General features: G+C 47.2%; 1 protein-coding gene across 1 annotated transcript in view; it reads left to right on the top strand.

Annotated features, from left to right (window-relative positions):
- Window positions 1-7,042: 7,042 nt before the first annotated feature.
- LOC149427115 (alpha-1A adrenergic receptor-like) overlaps window positions 7,043-21,094 on the top strand; it is a 37,023-nt gene continuing 22,971 nt past the window's right edge. Inside the window, exon 1 of the mRNA XM_089668247.1 lies at window positions 7,043-8,631. Coding sequence (XP_089524373.1) covers window positions 7,734-8,631 — 898 coding nt within the window. The 5' untranslated portion in view covers window positions 7,043-7,733. The remainder of the gene's footprint in view (window positions 8,632-21,094) is intronic.

Raw genomic sequence — 21,094 nt, 5'->3', positions numbered from 1 at the left:
CCATGCAACCCAGCGCAGCTCAAGACATGGTTTTCCATGAGTCGCAGTAAAATACATCCTATCAGGGGCGGACTGACCATTTGGAAACTCGGGCACTGCCCAAGGGCCTGGGGTCAGTAGGGGGCCCCATGAGATGCCCCTGGTACCTTTTTCATAGGCTTTTTTGAGTTTGGGCAAGGACACAGGGGCCCCATGATCCCCTATTGCCCGGGGGCCCCATGAGTTGTCAGTCCGCCCTGCATCCTACCCTATTTTTGCATGCATTGCTGTGTCCTTCAGCCCATTCTGAATTGGCTGATTAATGCGCTGCAATGCATGTCAGGCTGTGACAACCCTTTTCTAATAAATACATTTATAAATGGGGTTAAAGCAAGCTCCCAGCTGCTGCTGAATCCATGAGCTTGCTATTGATTTTTACAACCAGCGAAGGCGCCCCGATCGCTTTTTATTAGGCTTTAAAGGACCATCATTCACGGCTAACTGTAAACTCCCAGCCTGTAGAAGCTTGTAAAGCATCGCCTATGGTAAAAAAAAAATTTCTAATGCGCAATTTTAAGGCTTGATATGTTTAGTATCTATTTACTCAACGCAGCTTCATCTTTTATATTTTGCCAAACAAATCAGGTGTAATATTGCGTGTTTTCGCCAAAATTCATTTTAGTGTATCCTTCCTGAACAGTTGCATTTAATAAATGGCTGCGCAAATATCATGTGACCAAAAAAACATTGCAACTACCACCATTGTTTTTTCTCCAGGGCCTCTGCTTTCAGAAAATATATAATTGTCTGGGGGTTCTAAGTACTTTTTAGCAAAAAAAAAAGGCAATTTTAATATGTGTGTGAAAAAAATGAAAAATCTTCCCTGGTAGGAAAGTGATTATTAATGTCTCATCTTCGCTTTGACTGAAAAAGTTTTTAAACGTTGCCGAGTGATCTTTATATTCCATGTAGCTCTCCCGTGTATTAGCCTTCACTTCCTCTAAACTGCTCAGATCTGATATGTGATTAGTGGCTATGGCTTGCCATACAATTTGTACTGTAAGTACCTAGTAATTAGACCGGCCTCAGAAGAGCGGTCTGAATAAAATCAGAGAAGTGTAATTAATCCCTTACTACCGACATCGCCTCATTTACAGAGGGATCATTATAAATCGCATATTCTATTTCTTCCCTACTGTCTGACCTAATTAATTCCTTTTATCGGTCTGAATGTTCAACTTTGTAACTTTTCTACTAACATCATTCTACCTACATACAGTGTGTGTGTGTGTGTGTATATATATATACAGTCATGGCCGAAATTGTTGGCACCCTTGATATTTCTCCAGGAAATCATGTATTTCTCACGAAACATATTGCATTAACACATGTTTTGCTATACACATGTTTATTCCCTTTGTGTGTATTGGGACAAAACAAAAAGGGAGGAAAGAAAGCAAATTCGACATAATGTCACACAAACCTCCAAAAATGGGCTGGACAAAAGTATTGGCACCCTTTCACAACTGCGGATAAATAAGAATGTTACAAGCATGATGCTCCTGTAAAACTCACCTGGGGCAAGTAACAGGTGTGGGCAATATAGAAATCACACCTGAAAGCAGATAAAAAGGAGAGACGTTCACTTAACCTTTGCATTGTGTGTCTGTCTGTGCCACACTAAGCATGGACAACAGAAAGAGGAGACGAGAACTGTCCTGAGGACCTGAGAACCAAAATTGTGGCAAAATATCAACAATCTCAAGGTTACAAGTCCATCTCCAGAGAACTAGATTTGCCTTTGTCCACAGTGCGCAACATTATCAAGAAGTTTGCAACCCATGGCACTGTAGCTAATCTCCCCTGGTCGTGGACGGATGAGGAAAATTGATGAAAGATTGCAACGCAGAATAGTCCGGATGGTGGATAAGCAGCCCCAAACATGTTCCAAAGACATTCAAGCTGTCCTGCAGGCTCCGGGAGCATCAGTGTCAGCGCGAACTATCCGTCGACATTTAAATGAAATGAAACGCTATGGCAGGAGACCCAGGAGGACCCCACTGCTGACACAGAGACATAAAAAAGCAAGACTACAGTTTGCCAAAATGTACTTGAGTAAGCCAAAAGCCTTCTGGGAAAACGTCTTGTGGACAGATGAGACCAAGATAGAGCTTTTCGGTAAAGCACATCATTCTACTGTTTACCGAAAACGGAATGAGGCCTACAAAGAACAAAACACAGTACCTACGGTAAAATATGGTGGAGGTTCAATGATGTTTTGGGGTTGTTTTGCTGCCTCTGGCACTGGGTGCCTTGACTGTGTGCAAGGCATCATGAAATCTGAGGATTACCAAAGGATTTTGGGTCGCACTGTAGGGCCCAGTGTCAGAAAGCTGGGTTTGCGTCCAAGATCCTGGGTCTTCCAGCAGGACAATGACCCCAAACATACTTCAAAAAGCACTCAGAAATGGATGGCAAAGAAGCGCTGGAGAGTTCTGAAGTGGCCAGCAATGAGCCCAGATCTAAATCCCATTGAACACCTGTGGAGAGATCTTAAAATTGCTGTTGGGAAAAGGTGTCCTTCCAATAAGAGAGACCTGGAGCTGTTTGCAAAGGAAGAGTGGTCCAAAATTCCGGGTGAGAGGTGTCAGAAGCTTATTGATGGTTATAGGAAGCGACTGATTTCAGTTATGTTTTCCAAAGGGTGTGCAACCAAATATTAAGTTAAGGGTGCCAATACTTTTGTCCAGCCCATTTTTGGGGTTTTGTGTGACATTATGTCATATTTGCTTTTCTGCCTCTGTTTTATATTTGTTCCAATACATACAAAGGGAATAAACATGTGTATAGCAAAACATGTGTTAATGCAATACCTTTTTGTGTGAAATACTTGATTTTCAGGAAAAATATCAAGGGTGCCAACAATTTCGGCCATGACTGTATATACAGGGGTGGACTGACAAGTCATGGGGCCCCCGGGCAATAGGGGATTATGGGCCCCTGTGTCCTCGCCCACACCCAAAAAAGCCTATGAAAAAGCAATGAAAGGTACCAGGGGCATCTCATGGGCCCCTACTGATCCCAAGCCCTTGGGCAGGGCCCGAGTGCTCGAATAGTCAGTCCACCCCTGTATATATATTAGGTTGCACCCCAATGAAAAGTCAGCCCAGTGCTCTAGAAACCCAAATCCTTCCCTCTTACACCAGGTCTTCAGCCATGCATTGAGTTCTCTAATCTCCCCGTCTCTCCCGAGTTGCGCACAGCTAATATTTCAGAGAATATCACCTTGGAGGTCCTTCCCTTCAACTTGCAGCCGAGTTCTTTACATTGATTCTTAAGGAGCTTCCACCTTCCATGTATTCTGTCATTGTTTCCAACATGAACCAAGACAGAGGAGTCATGCCCCGCCCCTCCCAGTCATTTAGTAATGTTGAGAGTCTGTAATAATAATAATAATAATAATGATATGATGATTATTATTATTATTACAATATAATAATATTAATTGTATTTTTTATTTTGAGAGTGTTAGGAGTTTTTCTTTTCTCTATTTTAGCCTTTTATCTTAAAATAATAATGATTATTAATATTATTATAAATTATTTATAATAATATTTTTCTTTAAGTCTGTCTTTCCCCTCTCTTCTTTCTTCTCTTTCTTTTTCTCTTTCTTTCTTTCTTTTTCTTTCTCTCTCTTTCTTTCTCTCTATCTCCCTCTCTCTCCCCCCTTCCCCCCATCTCTCTCTCTCCATCTCCCCCTCTCGCCCCCTCTCTCTCCTCCCTCTCTACCCTCTCCTCTCTCTTCTCTCTCTCCCTCCCCCTCTCTCTCTCCCCCTCTCCCACCCTCTCTCTCTCTCTCCCCCCCTCTCCCCCCCCCTTCTCTCCATCTCTCTCTCCCCCTTCTCCCACCCTCTCTTCTCCCCCCTCTCCCCCCTCTCTCATCTCTCTCTCTCTCTCTCTCCTCTCCCTCTCCCTCTCTCTCCTCCTCCCTCTTCTCTTCTCTCTCTTCTCCCCCCCTTCTCTCCCTCTCTCTTCTCCCCCCCTCTCTCCCTCTCTCTTCTCCCCCCCCCTTCTCTCCCTCTCTCTCTCTCCCTCTCTCTCTCTCCCCTCTCCCTCTCTCTTCCCCCCCTCCCCTCTCTCTCCCTCTCTTCTCTCTCTCCCTCTCTCTTCTCTCTCTCTCTCCCCTCCCCCCTCTCGCTCTCTCCCCCTCCCCCCTCTCTCTCTCTCCCCCTCTCCCTCTCTCTCTCTCTCTCTCTCTCCCTCTCTCTCTCTCTCCCTCCCCCTCTCTCTCCCTCTCTCTTCTCCCTCTCTCTTCTCTCTCTTCTCCCCCCCTTCTCTCCCTCCCTCTCTCTCCCTCTCTCTCTCTCTCCCCCTCTCCCTCTCTCTTCCCCCCTCCCCCTCTCTCTCTCTCTTCTCTCTCTCCCTCTCCCTTCTCTCTCTCTCCCTCCCCCTCTCGCTCCCCCCCCTCTCTCTCCCTCTCCCCTCTCCTCTCTCTCTCTCTCTCTCTCCCTCCCTCCCCTCTCTCTCCCTCTCTCCCTCTCCCTCTCTCTCTCTTTGACTTTTATATAAAAATAATTGCGGATTGTAAGCATTTTGATGAAGTAAAAAGAGGGATATTCATGTTGGTTGTTCTTTTAAGAATAACTAACTGTTACATATTGTAAAAGATTTTTTTTTTCGATCTCTTTCATTGTATTTCATGAGTTTCTCCAGTCAGATTTTATCCCTTACTTAGGGTCAGTTTGAGCTGTGCCCCACCGAAACATCGACCTGAAGAAACGACACTTTTGAATGTCATCTCTGTTGCCGGGTCCCGTGGAGTGCAACTATTTTCAGATTGTTATTTGGGGTTTATATAGGTAGGTACACGCAGCGAGCTTTGAGGTGCACTTACATAGCTTGTATTTGAGATGCTTCTGATTTCCATTGGAAACTCCTTCAAAGCTGCAGTATATCCCACTGACCTGTGTGATGAGAGAAGCATTTCTGATGTGAACCCCAGCAGCCCGTATCCATGTACCTGTGCTGTACCTTTTAGGGAAATTGTTAAAAATTGTTGAAAATCCAGCTGCTCAATGCCGGAGAAGTAGGATTTGTTTTGAAAACTGACTATTTTTATTGCGATAAAGCTTTCAGAAACAGATTACAAGATAATCATGAAGTATGTATACAGCGTCACTCAAACATCAAACAAAAGACAAAGCATATGTCATAATCTTCTATCCGACAGATCCGAAGAGGTTGATTTACTAAGACTGGAGAGTGCAAAATCTGGTGCAGCCAATAAGCATCTAACTTCAGCTTGTTCAATTATTATTATTATTATACAGTATTTATAAAGCCCCAATAGTTTGCTCAGCGCTGTACATTACAAAGGGGGGACAGAACATGAGACAGAACAATACCAATAAAATGCAAAACATGAGGGGATCGAGGGCCCTGCTCCTTGGAGCTTACAATCTAGGAGGGAGGGGATGGTGGCACAGGAGGAGATAGCTGTGGGGGATGGAGTGGTAGGAAGAGTGGAGGAGGTCGGCGAGTTAGCAGGGGGTAGGGTAGGCTTCCCTGAAGAGATGGGTTTTCAGGGTGCGCCTAAAGGAGAGGAGAGTAGGTGATAATCTGATGGGTTGGGGAAGGAGTTCCAGAGGATGGGTGACACCCTGGAGAAGTCCTGGAGGCGGGCATGGGAGGAGGAGACCAGGGAACTAGAGAGAAGGAGGTCTTGTGAGGAGCGGAGTGTGCGTGTTGGGTGGTACTTGGATATTAGGTCAGTGATGTAGTTTGGGGCAGTATGGTGGACGGCTTTGTACGTCAGCGTTAGGATTTTGAATTTGATCCGTTGCGCAATCGGAAGCCAGTGGAGGGATTGGCAGAGGGGGGTGGAGGACACTGAGTGGAGGCCAGTGGAGGGATTGGCAGAGGGGGGTGGAGGACACTGAATGGAGGCCAGTGGAGGGATTGGCAGAGAGGGGTGGAGGACACTGAGTGGAGGCCAGTGGAGGGATTGGCAGAGGGGGGTGGAGGACACTGAGTGGAGGCCAGTGGAGGGATTGGCAGAGAGGGGTGGAGGACACTGAGTGGAGGCCAGTGGAGGGATTGGCAGAGGGGGGTGGCGGAGACAGAGCGGTTGGAAAGGTGAATGAGTCTGGCAGCCGTATTCAGGATCGACTGAAGCGGGGATAGCCAGCGGCGAGGCAGGCCAGTGAGGATGAAGATGAATGAAGATTTGTCAAAACAAAACCCGGAAGCTGATTGGTTTCCATGCAGAGCTGCAATAGATTTTGCACTCTCCAGTTTTAGTAAATCAGCCCCGTAGTGTGCAGTCATATCACAAGAAAGGAGTAAAAACCGTAATTACAAAAATATATGGTGAATGCGTATGAAAACCAGGAGAGGTAGGCAGTAAGTAACTCAAAGTAAATTGCTTTGTAGGCCAAGGAGAGAAAAGCTTGGGTTAGACAAAGATGGAAGACTTGCATGAAGGCGTGAATCATCAAGTGTAGATATCTGTAGTGAGTATCAAATGAAAGGGGAAATAAAAGGGAGGAGAAAAAGAGAGTAGAGAGAAAAACATAATGCTTGGGCATACCTGACCCCCTCTGCATAATTAAACAGGAGCAAGGTCCTGGAGCGATGGAGAGTTGATCAATAACAAACATGTCTATACTCACTTGCTCTGTAATGGTTTTGCACAGAGCAGCCTGGATCCTCCTCTTCTTGGGTCCTCCGCTGACGCTCCTGGCCCCTCACTCCTGTCGGGTGCCCCCTCAGCAAACAGCTTGCTATGGGGGCACCTGAGCAGGCCTGTTCCCAAGCCGGGGCTCTGCGTGTCCATTCACACACAAAGCCATGGATCAGCTCCGCCCCCTCTCTCTTCTGATTGGCTCACTGGCTGTAATTGACAGCCAATGGCTCAAAAAGGAAATATGGTGGGATTTCCACCTGAGAAGTAGGATTTTGTGTTTTAGATTGTTAAAGCCAAATCCATTCATCAATTAAAATATTCCAGATTCATCTGCTCAGGCTTATCTGACCCTCTTTTTGCATTTTATTTTGAAGGTAATCGGAGCCTTTGGAGTAACATGAGAAGACGGCAATGTCACAGGGGCCATGTGTACCAGTCTTCACCAGTCCAACTAGAGAAACTTTGTCATAAACCTCCGAGGAACTGGATAACGGACTGGAAATTGGAAGGTCCACCAAAAACCTTCAACGGCCTTTCCTCCAGGAGAGATTCATCTCAACGAATAGACGTTTATAAAGTATTTCTAAGTGAAATAAGAAATACAATACAGAGTATTACAACATATGAGATAAACCTTGGAAAAGCACATTTTGCCAAATATATGCCCTGCTACAACCAAACCGTTCTCAGGAAGCTACTCAACCCAAAAACACATTCCCAGGAAGAAGACATTTTGTACGATAAATGTGAAAACCTAAAACCTGTCATTTCATGAAGAAACGGTGCGCAATGAAACCTCTTCACATCTGCAATCCATCGGAATATTTTGGAAGTGCCCAGAGTGAAGGAAAACATTTCGAAATTATTTTGGAGTTACTATCTCTGATCAATCATGAGGACGGGGAATGTAAACATCGCATTGGCCGCGTTCTAAATTCTGCATGTTAATCAGTGCATGAGTGTGTATTTTGGCCCAAAAAACATTTCCAGGACCTTAAACATAGAATATTTTCTTGACTCGGAACTTTGGAGACATAATTTCCTTAAACAGACTTGACTCAACTTGATCATGGTCCTATTTAATCAGAACAACACAGTAGAATCGATCCCTCTCTGTCTAAACTGCACTCACCAGACACCGACCAACAGTATCTCCAAAACCATCATCATCGGAGTTATCTTTGGGGTTTTCATCACCTTTGGTGTTCTTGGAAACATCTTGGTCATACTTTCAGTTGCCTGCCACCGGCACCTACAAACCGTGACCCATTATTTCATCGTCAACCTTGCTGTAGCAGACCTACTCTTGATGTCCATGGTGCTTCCATTCTCTGCCACTTTTGAGATCCAAGGCTACTGGCTGTTCGGACGTATTTTCTGCAACATCTGGGCAGCCGTTGATGTCCTTTGTTGTACAGCTTCCATAATGAGCTTATGTGTCATCTCCATTGACCGCTACATAGGGGTTAGCTATCCATTGAGATACCCCAGCATTATGACCGAAAGAAGAGGTCTTCTCGCTCTACTCTGTGTGTGGGTCTTATCCCTTGTGATTTCCATTGGACCTTTGTTTGGCTGGAAGGAGCCGGCACCAGAAGACGAGACCATCTGTGAAATCACAGAAGAGCCGGGCTATGCACTCTTCTCTGCCTTTGGATCCTTTTATCTCCCCCTTACAATTATTCTTGTCATGTACTTCAGGGTTTACATTGTGGCCAAGAGGGAAGGCAAAGTTTTAGACTCCGGGATGAAATGTGAGAAATCGGACTCTGAAGAGGTGACGTTGAGGATTCATAGGAAGAGCACCCCTGATAGCATCAACTCCAATTCCAGCACAAAGCACAAAACCCACTTCTCAGTACGACTCCTTAAATTTTCCAGGGAAAAGAAAGCTGCAAAGACACTGGGGATAGTAGTGGGATGTTTTGTCCTATGCTGGCTTCCTTTTTTTCTTGCAATGCCTATAGGTAAGTGATTCTTTTATTACTATAGAACCTTATGTTGCAGTAAAGGTCTCCCGGGAACATTGTTCTATAAATTTTCACTTTAACCCTTTTGCTGCCAGAGTCATTTTTTGCCATTTTACACCTATGTTTAAAATGATCATTTTAGGCCTGAAGATTACCTTAAACTCCCCCGAACATTAGAGAATAAAATAGTGGTAGTTCCAATTTTTTTATATCACGCAATACAAGAAAACAGGAAGACTTTAATGAAATAAAGGGGTGGGCAACTACATGAAAAAAATTATATTTAATGTTGAAAAATATGAATGCAAGTTACTCGCTAGGGGGAGAACCTCTGGGGGAAGGAATCATGGATGGAAAAAGATCTGGGGGTTCTTGTAGATCAAAGGCTCAGGAAAAGCATGCAATGCTGCTGCATTCACTAAGATGGACATCCTAGCGAACGCAATAGACAGCGATATTGGAAATAGTAAAGAGGAGATCCCCAACCCCCCCCCCCCCAAATAATAAGTCAGCAGCTACAAATACTGTGGCTGCTGACTTTTAGTATTAGGGTACTTACCTGTCCAGGCAACCAGTGGTGTCCTCACCTGAGCTGATTCTTCAATTGGCTATCAGGTGCTGGCACCGCCATCTTGAGTAAGGGAAACAGGGAGTGAAGCCTTGCGGCTTCACAGCCGGTTGCCTGCTGCACATGTGCAAAGCGTGCTCCGCTTTGTGAATGGTCCACAGTCTTCTGGCACCTGTGAAGTGACCTTGACGGCTGCGACGGAAGGAGGGGGGGACTTACGGATCAGTTCGCCACGGCAAACTGAGCCAGAAGTGGGAGTGGGTAACTGTCGTAACCATGTACCCGCTCCCCCCAAGCCCGCCCTCCTCCGAAAAAAAAGGTGCCAATGTGGCAGCAGAAAGGGGTAGGAGGTAGACAACCAGAGCTTCCCCTTTTGGGTGGAACTCCGCTTTAATACATACAACCACACAGGATGGGCTGGTGTCTTCTTCAACCTTGCCTGCTATGTAATATTAGCACAACAGTTTAGGAAATGCAAAATGTCGGTAAAAAAAAATATACCAGAGTTAATTTTAGGTCAGAAAACACAATATATTAGCAAATCTTTTCTCTGGTGCATTGTCCTTGCTGTTTGGGGGGGGGGGCAAGGCAGCAGCCTATGGGGTACATTCATTTGAGCTGAGAGCTGCCCTCACCCCATCCTGTAGTACTCATACATGTGACAGTGCTTACCACCCTCTGTGACCCCACAGTGGACCGCTTTTCTAAGGGTGGTATTGCCATAGTTGGCAGGCATTCAGGAGATCCTGTCTCCTCCCAAACACCTTTTTTTTTTTTCAATCCCAAGGAGGATTATGTAGTAAAAATATTGCAATGCAACTGCGGGTTGAACATTTGGCTCATTGTTGCAGTGCGCTCCCAATGAACTCGATGGGCAAGTTTTACAGGCAGTATTGAAAATGCCGCACAGCATCACGGCCATGGCATGTGTACAGCCCTGTCAGACTGTAATGTTTGAATTTGGGTGAGTAGCTAGGGGCAGTAAAACTGTGGCTGAGCCACCTGTTTTTACTGCCCCTAAGCTGCCCATGTGAAAGAGCTCTTGGTGACTCATCATGCTGCATTGGGGCTGCCCTACCTGACAGGAGGAGCCTGAGCAAAGGTCCATTGGTTCACTTTTGTGAAAGAGCCCTTACTGTCCTGCCATGCTGCCTGGGGGTTGCCCTACCTGACAGGAGGAGCCTGAGCAGAGGTCCATTGGCTCCCCCTTGCGAAAGAGCCCTTACTGTCCTGCCATGCTGCCTGGGGGCTACCCTACCATACAGGAGGAGCCTGAGCAGAGGTCCATTGGTTCACCCTTGCGAAAGAGCCCTTACTGTCCTGCCATGCTGCCTGGGGGCTACCCTACCATACAGGAGGAACCTGAGCAGAGGTCCGTTGGTTCACTCTTGCGAAAGAGCCCTTACTGTCCTGCCATGCTGCCTGGGGGCTACCCTACCTGACAGGAGGAGCCTGAGCAGAGGTCCATTGGTTCACCCTTGTGACAGAGCCCTTTCTGTCCTGCCATGCTGCCTGGGACTGCCCTACTTAACAGGAGGAGTCTGAGCAAAGGTCCATTGGTTCACTCTTGCGAAAGAGCCCTTACTGTCCTGCCATGCTGCCTGGGGGCTACCCTACCACACAGGAGGAGCCTGAGCAGAGGTCCATTGGTTCACTCTTGTGAAAGAGCCCTTACTGTCCTGCCATGCTGCCTGGGGAGTTGCCCTACCTGACAGGAGAAGCCTGAGCAGAGGTCCGTTGGTTCACTCTTGCGAAAGAGCCCTTACTGTCCTGCCATGCTGCCTGGGACTGCCCTACCTAAAAGGAGGAGTCTGAGCAAAGGTCCATTGGTTCACTCTTGCGAAAGAGCCCTTACTGTCCTGCCATGCTGCCTGGGGGGCTGCCCTACCTAACAGGAGGGGCTTGAGCAGAGGTCCATTAGTTCCTCCGATGGTGAGATCCATTGTCTGCACCAGTGGCATACTTTACGGGTTCGGGGGTTGCGGTCCACACCAGGTTCCGTACCGGCACTCTGGATATGCCAACCAATCAGCCAACAATTTTTATCTTTTTGTTGCACCTTGCAACTGTCAGGCAGAAGCCATGCTGTACTGCTAATATCATAGATCTCAGCTACAGAAGATGATGTTGTGGCGCCCCCATCAGGGGAGGAGGGGGCACAGTTTGACATTTTCGTCACTGGATGACCTTGTCCCAGCACTGCTTGCAGTAAATGTCCTAGATGTAAATGAAAAGTTATTTCCGGGCCCTCGTCCAATCAGCTTTGATTATATCCCTGTGAACCTCTACATGTGTGTTTATTATTTATGAACTGTTTTTAATTTAAAAGCACTAATTACCGAGGAATGATCACACCCTTGTCTCTAATTATGCTGCCGATGGAGTGTAAAATGTTCTTTAATTAAGCCGAACCTTCTAATTAACTACGGAGAATTATAAAGTCTCCCCTTCCATCTGTTTTTCTGCGCTGATGATGACAAGGCCCGTGAGGGCGTGACGCGCGTCCAATTCAGTGTTTTGTTTCCAGTTATTTTCCCGTTTTGATGGAGTTTTATGATTGTCATCGACCAGCTTGCGACTGTCATTTATTTCCCGGAGAGGTTCCATTTAATTACACGGGGAAGTGGCCGTGCGCCGCTGGAGCCGGTCTACGGGTATTGTGACTGACAGCCGCTAATAGACGTATGGCTCCATCGCTAGTTGGGGATCTAAGGCGCGCCATTGGCTGCTCACATTATTGGGAACAAGTTTACAAATGAAAGTAGAACTTTGGCCTCCCATTCCCCGTACTTTAGAGGGTTCCTTCCCCATTAATGATCATTTTCCTCAAAAATCTCCAATGCATTCCAGCATCCCCAGCACATTACATCCCCTCCCCTCCACTTTACATAGTTGTGTTACATTGCCTTTTCCCCACCTGATTTAAATCCTAAAACCATGCACCATGCGCTGCGACTACACACATTGCATGCACTTGCAGGGCGGCCTCGTTCAGCAGAATGGATTTTGTTTGGTGACCAAACTTGAAAGAGGGATCAGTTGTGCCGCACATCATGGCCGTGGCATGTGTATACCCCCATACACTGCCTTTGCAGATTTTGCTTCGCCTGCTGCCTTTGCAGTCTTTGCCTGTGCATTACTTCCACCTAACCCTTGCACTCTGTTATTTCCATACTTTGGACCCCTACACGCTATATGTTACACACTCCTGACCCCTGAACTCTGTACATTACAGACTTCTGACCCCTGCGCTCTGTATGTTATACACTCCTGACCTTTGTTCTCTGTACATTACACACTTCTGACCCCTGAACTCTGTACGTTACTCACTCCTGACCCCCTGAACTCTGTACGTTACTCACTCCTGACCCCCTGAACTCTGTACATTACTCACTCCTGACGCCCTGAACTCTGTATGTTACTCACTCTTGACCCCTGAGCTCTGTATGTTATACACTCCTGACCCCTGCACTCTGTATGTTATACACTCCTGACCTTTGTGCTCTGTACATTACACACATCTGACCCCTGAACTCTGTATGTTACTCCTGACCCCTGCACTCTGTACATTATGCACTGCTGACCCCTGCGCTCTGTACATTACACACTCCTGACCCCTGTGCTCTGTACATTACAGACTTCTGACCTTTGCGCTCTGTATGTTACACACCCCTGACCTTTGTGCTCTGTACATTACACACTTCTGACCCCTGAACTCTATATGTTACTCATTCCTGACCCCTGCACTCTGTATATTATGCACTGCATACACCTGCACTCTGTACATTACACACTCCTGACCCCTGAACTCTGTACATTACACACTCTTGTCCCCTGAACTCTGTACATTACACACTCCTGACCCCTGAACTCTGTACATTACACACTGCTGACCCCTGCACTCTGTACATTACACACTCTTGTCCCCTGAACTCTGTACATTACACACTCCTGACCCCTGAACTCTGTACATTACACACTGCTGACCCCTGCACTCTGTACATTACACACTCCTAACCCCTGCACTCTGTACATTACACACTCCTGACCCCTGCACTCTGTACATTACACACTCCTAACCCCTGCACTCTGTAAATTACACACTTCTGACCCCTGTGCTCTGTACATTACATACGCCTGACCCCTGCACTCTGTACATTACACACTTCTGACCCCTGCACTCTGTACATTACACACTCCTGTCCCCTGAACTCTGTACATTACACACTCCTGTCCCCTGAACTCTGTACATTACACACTCCTGTCCCCTGCACTCTGTACATTACACACTCCTGTCGCCTGCACTGAGCAAAGATGACCAAAAGAGAATAAAAACAGGACTTCCCTATTCTATACCAAATTAGAAAGAAACCGTTTCAGATTTAAACAGGAGCGTGCCTGCAGGGGTCTAAATTGCGACCTGGCCCCATGCTCCAGGGAATCCGTGCGGCTCCCTTGTACACCTGGATAGGAGGGGTGGCGGGGGCAGTGGCATGTAGATGAACCGATCCCCTCCATTTTCCTCCTGCAGCCTCTGAATGCCTACTTCTCCTCTCCCTCCCACAGGCATTCGGAAGTTGCAGGAGGAAAATGGAGAGGATCCTTTTCTCTACATGCCACCCCTCCTGTTCAGATCCTGCTGCCCCCAGGCCCTTGTCTGCTCCCCTGTCCCCCACCCCCCACAATGCTTCTGGGTTCCACCCTACCCTTTCCCACTGGCTGCTGCGGGGATGTGTCAGGATAGAGAGCAAGGAAGGCGGCCGTAAATATGTAATTTACCGGCCCCTTCCTTTTCTGAATAGACAGAGTCAGTGATTGATACTGATCACTGACTATTTTCATTCATAACTGAAGCATAGTAAACTGTGTGTTACTATGCTTCAGTTTGTGAATGAACGGGAAGCTCTTTACAGAGCTATTCCTGTCTATTCATTCCGTGCAGCTGAGGCTGCGGAGAGGAAGATTGAGGGCCGTGTCTCAATCTCTTTTCTCCATTTCAAAGGTGAAACATCAGAGGTCTGTTTACACCCCTGAAATCTCACCAAAGCCTCCTAACATTGTTCCTAAATAAAAAACTGTAAAAATATATGAAAAAAAAAAAATAATAATAAAATGGTAAAAAGTAATAAAAAATAAAATAACAAAAATAAAAAAAACTACTGACACCAGTGGCAGAACTACCAGAGTTGCAAAGGTCACACTTGTGATTGCGCACTGGTTTTCCACCACCATAGGGGGGCTCAAGATAGCAGGAAGGGGGCCCGTTGCAGAACATGTGAAAGGACCCGCTGCGGGACCATAATAAAGAGTCCCACAACGCAGGGCCATCTTATCACATGGGTACTGCCTAGGGGCCCCAGGTGCATGGGGGCCCCATCAGTATTGCTTGGATCTGGGGGGGGGGTGATGCTAGGGTGACTGTCGGTCTCTGCCCGGGAGTTTGTGGCTGCAAGCAGGGCCATCTTATCACATGGGTACCCCTGGGCACTGCCTAGGGGCCCCAGGTGCATGGGGGCCCCATCAGGATTGCTTGGATCTAGGGGGGGGGTGATGCTGGAATGACTGATGGTCTCTGTCTGGGAGTTTGTGGCTGCAAACAGGGCCATCTTATCGCATGGGTACCCCTGGGCACTGTCTAGGGGCCCCAGGTGCATGGGGGCCAGATCAGGATTGCTTGGATCTAGGGAGGGTGATACTGTGGTGACTGTCGGTCTTTACCCGGGAGTTTGTGGCTGCAAGCAGGGCCATCTTATCGCATGGGTACCCCTGGGCACTGCTTAGGGGCCCCAGGTGCATGGGGGCCCCATCAGGATTGCTTGGATCTAGGGGGGGGTGATTCTGGAGTGACTGTCGGTCTCTGCATGAGTGTTTTTGGCTGCAAGCAGGGTCATCTTATCGCATGGGTACCCCTGGGCACTGCCTAGGGGCCCCAGGTGCATGGGGGCCCCTTCAGTATTGCTTGGATCTGGGGGGGGTGATGCTGGGGTGACTGTCGGTCTCTGCCCGGGAGTTTGTGGCTGTAAGCAGGGCCATCTTATCGCATGGGTACCCCTGGGCACTGCCTAGGGGCCCCTGGTGCATGGGGGCCCCATCAGGATTGCTTGGATCTGGGGGGAGTGATGCTGGGGTGACTGTCGGTCTCTGCCCGCCTCCCGTGATCCATCCTATTACCGCCGTATCGGCCCCGGTGGCCCTGCCCATGCTTCTCCCCCTGGTGTGCTCACACGCAGCACCATGAAAGGGCATTTTCCCCCTCTATGTGCCGGTGCCGACGGCAGATTGGAGTGCCCACAGCGGTAGATCCTGGCTGGATCATCGGTGAGTCTCTGACCGAAAAAAGACTGCCTTTTTTTTTGAAAGGGAATCCACACACAGATTTCTTTTCAGAGGCATTTGTCAGGGTTGAGGAGGCGATATGTTGCCTCCCCACCACCTATTTTAACCCCCTAAATGCTGCATCACTCGCCCACAATCACATGCATTGCACGCGGACCGTTTTATATGAATGCGTTATGTTTGATGGAGCGATCGCGCCCATTAAATGCAACTGGGGGTATAATTCTTGCCGCAGTCGTGAAGCAAAGCATTGGGACCGCAGAATTGTACAGCCGCTGCTTGGCCGGCGAAGGGTCCATTCACCCCAGCTGCTGCCTTCCAATGTGCCGTGCGGTACCCATCAGGATTGCTTGGATCTAGGGGGGGGGGGGGGGGGGTGATGCAGTGCAGTGTAGATTTCAATGCATGCTACTGTTTCTTTTTTTCTTTTTTCAAAACCAACTTTATTGAAAAGCCACATAGACATTTCATAAAGTTCAATTGGCCGCTGTGTGGTACAAGGCGGTGGATTGCCTTGCCCTGCACTGCACTGCACTGCAAAAAAGTACTGCATGCAAATTTTTTTTCACTGCAACGCATTGGTATGAAGCAGACATACCAGAGACACGGTATTTTCACGTGTCACGTGGTGGGACTGTTCTGGAATAGCCTCCCAACACTGTATCTGGTGTGAATATACAACCTTAATTCCAAAAAATTTTGGACACTGTTTAAAATCTACATAAATTTTATAGAACGTTCTAATAAATAGTATGTTTAATTATTTCACCTGTTTTTACTTGAGAATAGGTGCATAAATTAGGGCATGTTTGTAGGGGCCCCAGTGCATTACTTTGTCCAGGGGCCCATGATGCTATTAAGATGGCCCTGTTGCAACGAGAGTAAAGGGCCCTGGGATCAGTGGGAAGGGCCCTGGCTGGGGGTCAGGGAGGCCCTCTATGGTTTCTTCCACTGAGGCCCTGAAGGTTCTACTTATGTCTCTGGCTTTATATATGTGTAGCACTACCCTCATAAGGGCCGCTGCATTTGTTTGGGTCCCCCTAAGCTCCGCACAGCCAGGCAACATGCATTTTCCAACACTTGTACTCTCAGAGTCAGTAAACAGTTCTCGAACTGGTTTTTAGTTGATTTTAATAAGGGGTTAACAACTTGGTTGGGGTCTAGGGGTATATGGGACGCCCAAGGAACTTTAGACCTCGAGGACAGCCTCCTTAGCAACTATGTACAAACAGAGTGGACTGGTAAAAAAAAAAAGGAAAAGCACTGCCCCATTCTTGGTGTACCTCCTCAGACCCTGGATGGATCCTTCTCTTCACCCAACTGTGCTGAAGGTATCGCTGAGCAAGGAGGTCCCAAGAGCTTGCAATTAAGCAGTCCCTGATGAAGACTAGTTGGGTCTTGCCCCTGACCACCCTCTCCCCTTATTTGACCCAGGGGGTGTAGGAGCGCTCACACTGTCCTGTCAGGATGGTGGGCTGATATCTGTTTTCAGGCCTTTTGCTGGGCTGGGTCCTTCCTCGCTGCTCAATCCACTGAGCTGGCCACAACCAACTCTGGAGGGAGTCTATTCCACATTCTCACAGCTCTTACTGTGAAGAAACCTTTCCGTGTTTGGAGATGACATTTCTTTTCCTCCAGATGTAAAGAGCGCCCCCTTGTCCTCTGTGATGAAATCACATCCCTTACCCCCTAATCATTATTATAGTCCTTCTCTGTTCCACCCATTTAGCAAGAGACCCGTGTCTATAATAAAACCAGAACCCCCCTTCTGTGGTGGGTCATTCATACTGCGATTGGCGCGCCGGATGCCGGGCAGAGAGGCAACCAGAGTTATTTATTTATTATTTATTTATTTATCGAGTTTATATAGCGCCAAAGGGTTTGCTCAGCGCTGTACAATAGAGGGGGGACAATACATGAAACAGTACAGTAACATCAAACAGCACACGAGGGGTAAGAGGGCCCTACTCTTTCGAGCTTACAATCTAGGAGGGAGGGGGTAGAGGCACAGGAGGAAACGGCTGTGGGGGATGGAGTGGTAGGAGGAGGGAAGGGCAGCGGCTGTTAGGTGAGGGTGGGGTAGGCTTCCCTGAAGAGGTGGGTTTTCAGGGAGCGCCTGAAGGTGAGGAGGGAAGGTGACAGTCTGATGGATTGGGGTAGTGAGTTCCAGAGGATGGGGGAGGACCTGGAGAAGTCTTGCAGTCGTGCGTGGGAGGAGGAGACCAGGGAGCAAGATAGAAGGAGGTCCTGTGAAGAGCGAAGGGTACGGGTAGGGTGGTACCTGGGAATCAGGTCGGTGAGGTAGTTAGAGGCAGTGTTGTGAATGGCCTTATAGGTCAGGGTGAGCAATTTAAATTTAATGCGTTGGGCAATGGGGAGCCAGTGGAGGGAGAGGCAGAGGGGGGTGGATAGAGTTCACTGCTATCCTGGTCTTACTGATTCCTGTAAAGTGGAATTGAATTGTTGGCTGTAGATTCCGGCTCCCGGCGCTGCGCAGTGCACATTATACATTGCCGCCATCTCCATATAGATTTGTTATGACTGTCCGGATGTTACATTGTGCCCAGAAGTCGTAAATCCTCTTAAGACCAACGAATAAAACCATTTATGTATTCACTTAACATTTATTAAAGTTATATTTAAAACTTCAGATATAATTACCTAAAAGGGAACTTTATATGAACGTCCTGTAGTCCCCGAACATCTCAACCCATTCTGAGAATTAAAGCAGATGTGACCCCTCACCTCATAAAACAACCCGGATAGTTTAAAATAGAAACAAAAGCATTTGTGTATCCGGAGTCGGGGCTCCCACTAGGGCTAGGCAAAGTAGGCAGCCGCCTAGGAGGGCACATCCACCTAGGGGCACCAGGGCGCAGCACAGGCCAGCACTCCCACATGGAAGAAAATATATTTGAAATGCTACAATTTTGGCCATATTCAATATATTTCAAAATCTATGTCAATTAAAAAAAAAAATATATATATATATATATATATTTATATATATATATATATATATATATATAGCATGTTAAAATGGGTTTTTTATATACTACAAAATATATGAAAAATATATATTTTTTAAATATATTCTTCAGACTTTTTTTAACATATAAAAAAGTTATTTTAACATATATGTTTACATATATTTGTAAATGCATTCCAAAAATGTAGATTAAATATATTTTTAAAGACATACAGTATATTTGAAAATTTATTTTTTTAAATTTTTTTCATATATTCTGTAATTAAAACGCATTTCAACATGCAGTGTGTATATATATATATATATCATGTTGAAATGCGTTTTTTTTATATATATTACAAAATATCTGAAAGATATTTTTAAAAATATATTTTTTTAAAATATATTCTTCAGATTTTTTTTAACATATATTTTTACATATATCTGTAAATGCATTCCAAAAATGTAGATTTGTATTCATAAAGACATACAGTATATTTGAAATGTATTTTTAAAAATATTTTTTCATATATTCTGTAATAAAAACACATTTCAACATGCAGTGTATATATATATTTTTATTATTATTTATTTATTGAAATATATGGAATACGGCCAGAATTGTAGCATTTCTAATATATGTCAATATATTTGGGAAGAATATTTTTAAAATATATTTCAAATATATTCTTCTTCCATATGGGGTAGCCTGTAGCGGTCTCCGCCTGCAGGAAATGTACTGAGGGCGCGCAGCAAGTGGTTAACATGTTACACCTTATCAGAAATGAGCTCTGTCTGCGTGGGACACAGCCATGTCATGAATGACCCTTCAGCTGAGAGGAGGGGTGGCAGAGGGGAGGAAGAAAGGATAGAGGAAGATGCCGGGTGTCTGGGGCCAGTGTAGCAGCTGAGCTGCCACTCCTTCTGGTGTTCCTCTCAGACTCAGTCTCTTACTGCAAGCTGGCTGGCGGCTGCTGATCACTGTAGAGTTCCAGCCCTTCTCTTCCCATTCATCAGTGGAGGCAGAGGAAGGTAAAGTCTGCCTCTGATGTCTCGTGTCTGTGTGAGAGTGACCCGGCCGGCCATCCATCACATGTGCAATGTGTCAGTGAGTGATGACATCATCACGATCCCCCAGCCTGCTCTTCTAGTGCCGGCTGATCTGTGTCAGTGTCAGTGGTGGTGTGTTGTGTCGGATCTGTCACTGTGTGGGATCGCTCAGTTCAGCTGCCTGCTGTCATAGCGTTTTACCTCCCCCCATTGCCCAGGGAATTCCAGCCTGGGATCTGTCAGAGTGTGGATCCATCCTCCTCCACTCACCGCAACTGTCACCCAGCCACTGCCAGCCACAGATCAACTGTCACTCGACCACTGCCAGCCACAGATCAACTGTCACCCGGACACTGCCAGCCACAGATCAACTGTCACCCGGACACTGCCAGCCACAGATCAACTGTCACCCGGACACTGCCAGCCACAGATCAACTGTTACCCGGCCACTGCCAGCCACAGATCAACTGTCACCCGGACACTGCCAGCCACAGATCAACTGTCACCCGGACACTGCCAGCCACAGATCAACTGTTACCCGGCCACTGCCAGCCACAGATCAACTGTCACCCGGCCACTGCCAGCCACAGATCAACTGTCACCCGGCCACTGCCATCCACAGATCAACTGTCACCCGGCCGCCGCCAGCCACAGATCAACTGTCACCCGGCCACTGCCAGCCACAGATCAACTGTCACCCGGCCACTGCCAGCCACAGATCAACTGTCACCCTGTCACCGCCAGCCACAGATCAATTGTCACCCAGCCACTGCCAGCCACAGATCAACTGTCACCCGGCCACCGCCATCCACAGATCAACTGTCACCCGGCCACTGCCAGCCACAGATCAACTGTCACCCGGCCACTGCCAGCCACAGATCAACTGTCACCCTGTCACCGCCAGCCACAGATCAATTGTCACCCAGCCACTGCCAGCCACAGATCAACTGTCACCCGGCCACCGCCATCCACAGATCAACTGTCACCCGGCCACCGCCATCCACAGATCAACTGTCACCTGACCACTGCCAGCCACAGATTAACTGTCACCCGGCCACCGCCAGCCACAGATCAACTGTCACCCGGCCACCGCCAGCCACAGATCAACTGTCACCCGGCCACCGCCAGCCACAGATCAATTGTCACCCGGCCACCGCCAGCCACAGATCAACTGTCACCCGGCCACTGCCAGCCACAGACACAGTCCGTCCGTGACACTGATGTTCTCTTTAATATCGGTCCCAGTGGCATCTTATGGCACTTATTTTTGCAAATTATAAGAAATTTAGCAGTTTAATTTTTTTTTTTAATTTAATATTTTCTACTGTTTTTATCATTATTATTTTTTTTGGGGGGGGGGGCGCACAAGTAGCTGGTCTTGCCTAGGGCGCAAAATAGTCTAACAACGGCCCTGTGTGTATTGATATAAAAAACATTCTAAATACCCTTTTCCCCCTTTTTTTTTTTTTATAAGTGACGGCATACCCCCTGTTCTCAGCTGCAGAAGTGTTGGGGGCAGGGTTGCCATCCTTTCTTCA

The sequence above is a fragment of the Staurois parvus genome, unplaced genomic scaffold, assembly GCF_062004578.1.
Source record: "Staurois parvus isolate SC_StPar_1 unplaced genomic scaffold, SC_StPar_1.0 ptg004014l, whole genome shotgun sequence".
Lineage (NCBI taxonomy): Eukaryota > Metazoa > Chordata > Amphibia > Anura > Ranidae > Staurois > Staurois parvus.
Note: the sequence above shows the minus strand (reverse complement) of the source record. Positions and strands in the feature narration are given on the sequence as shown.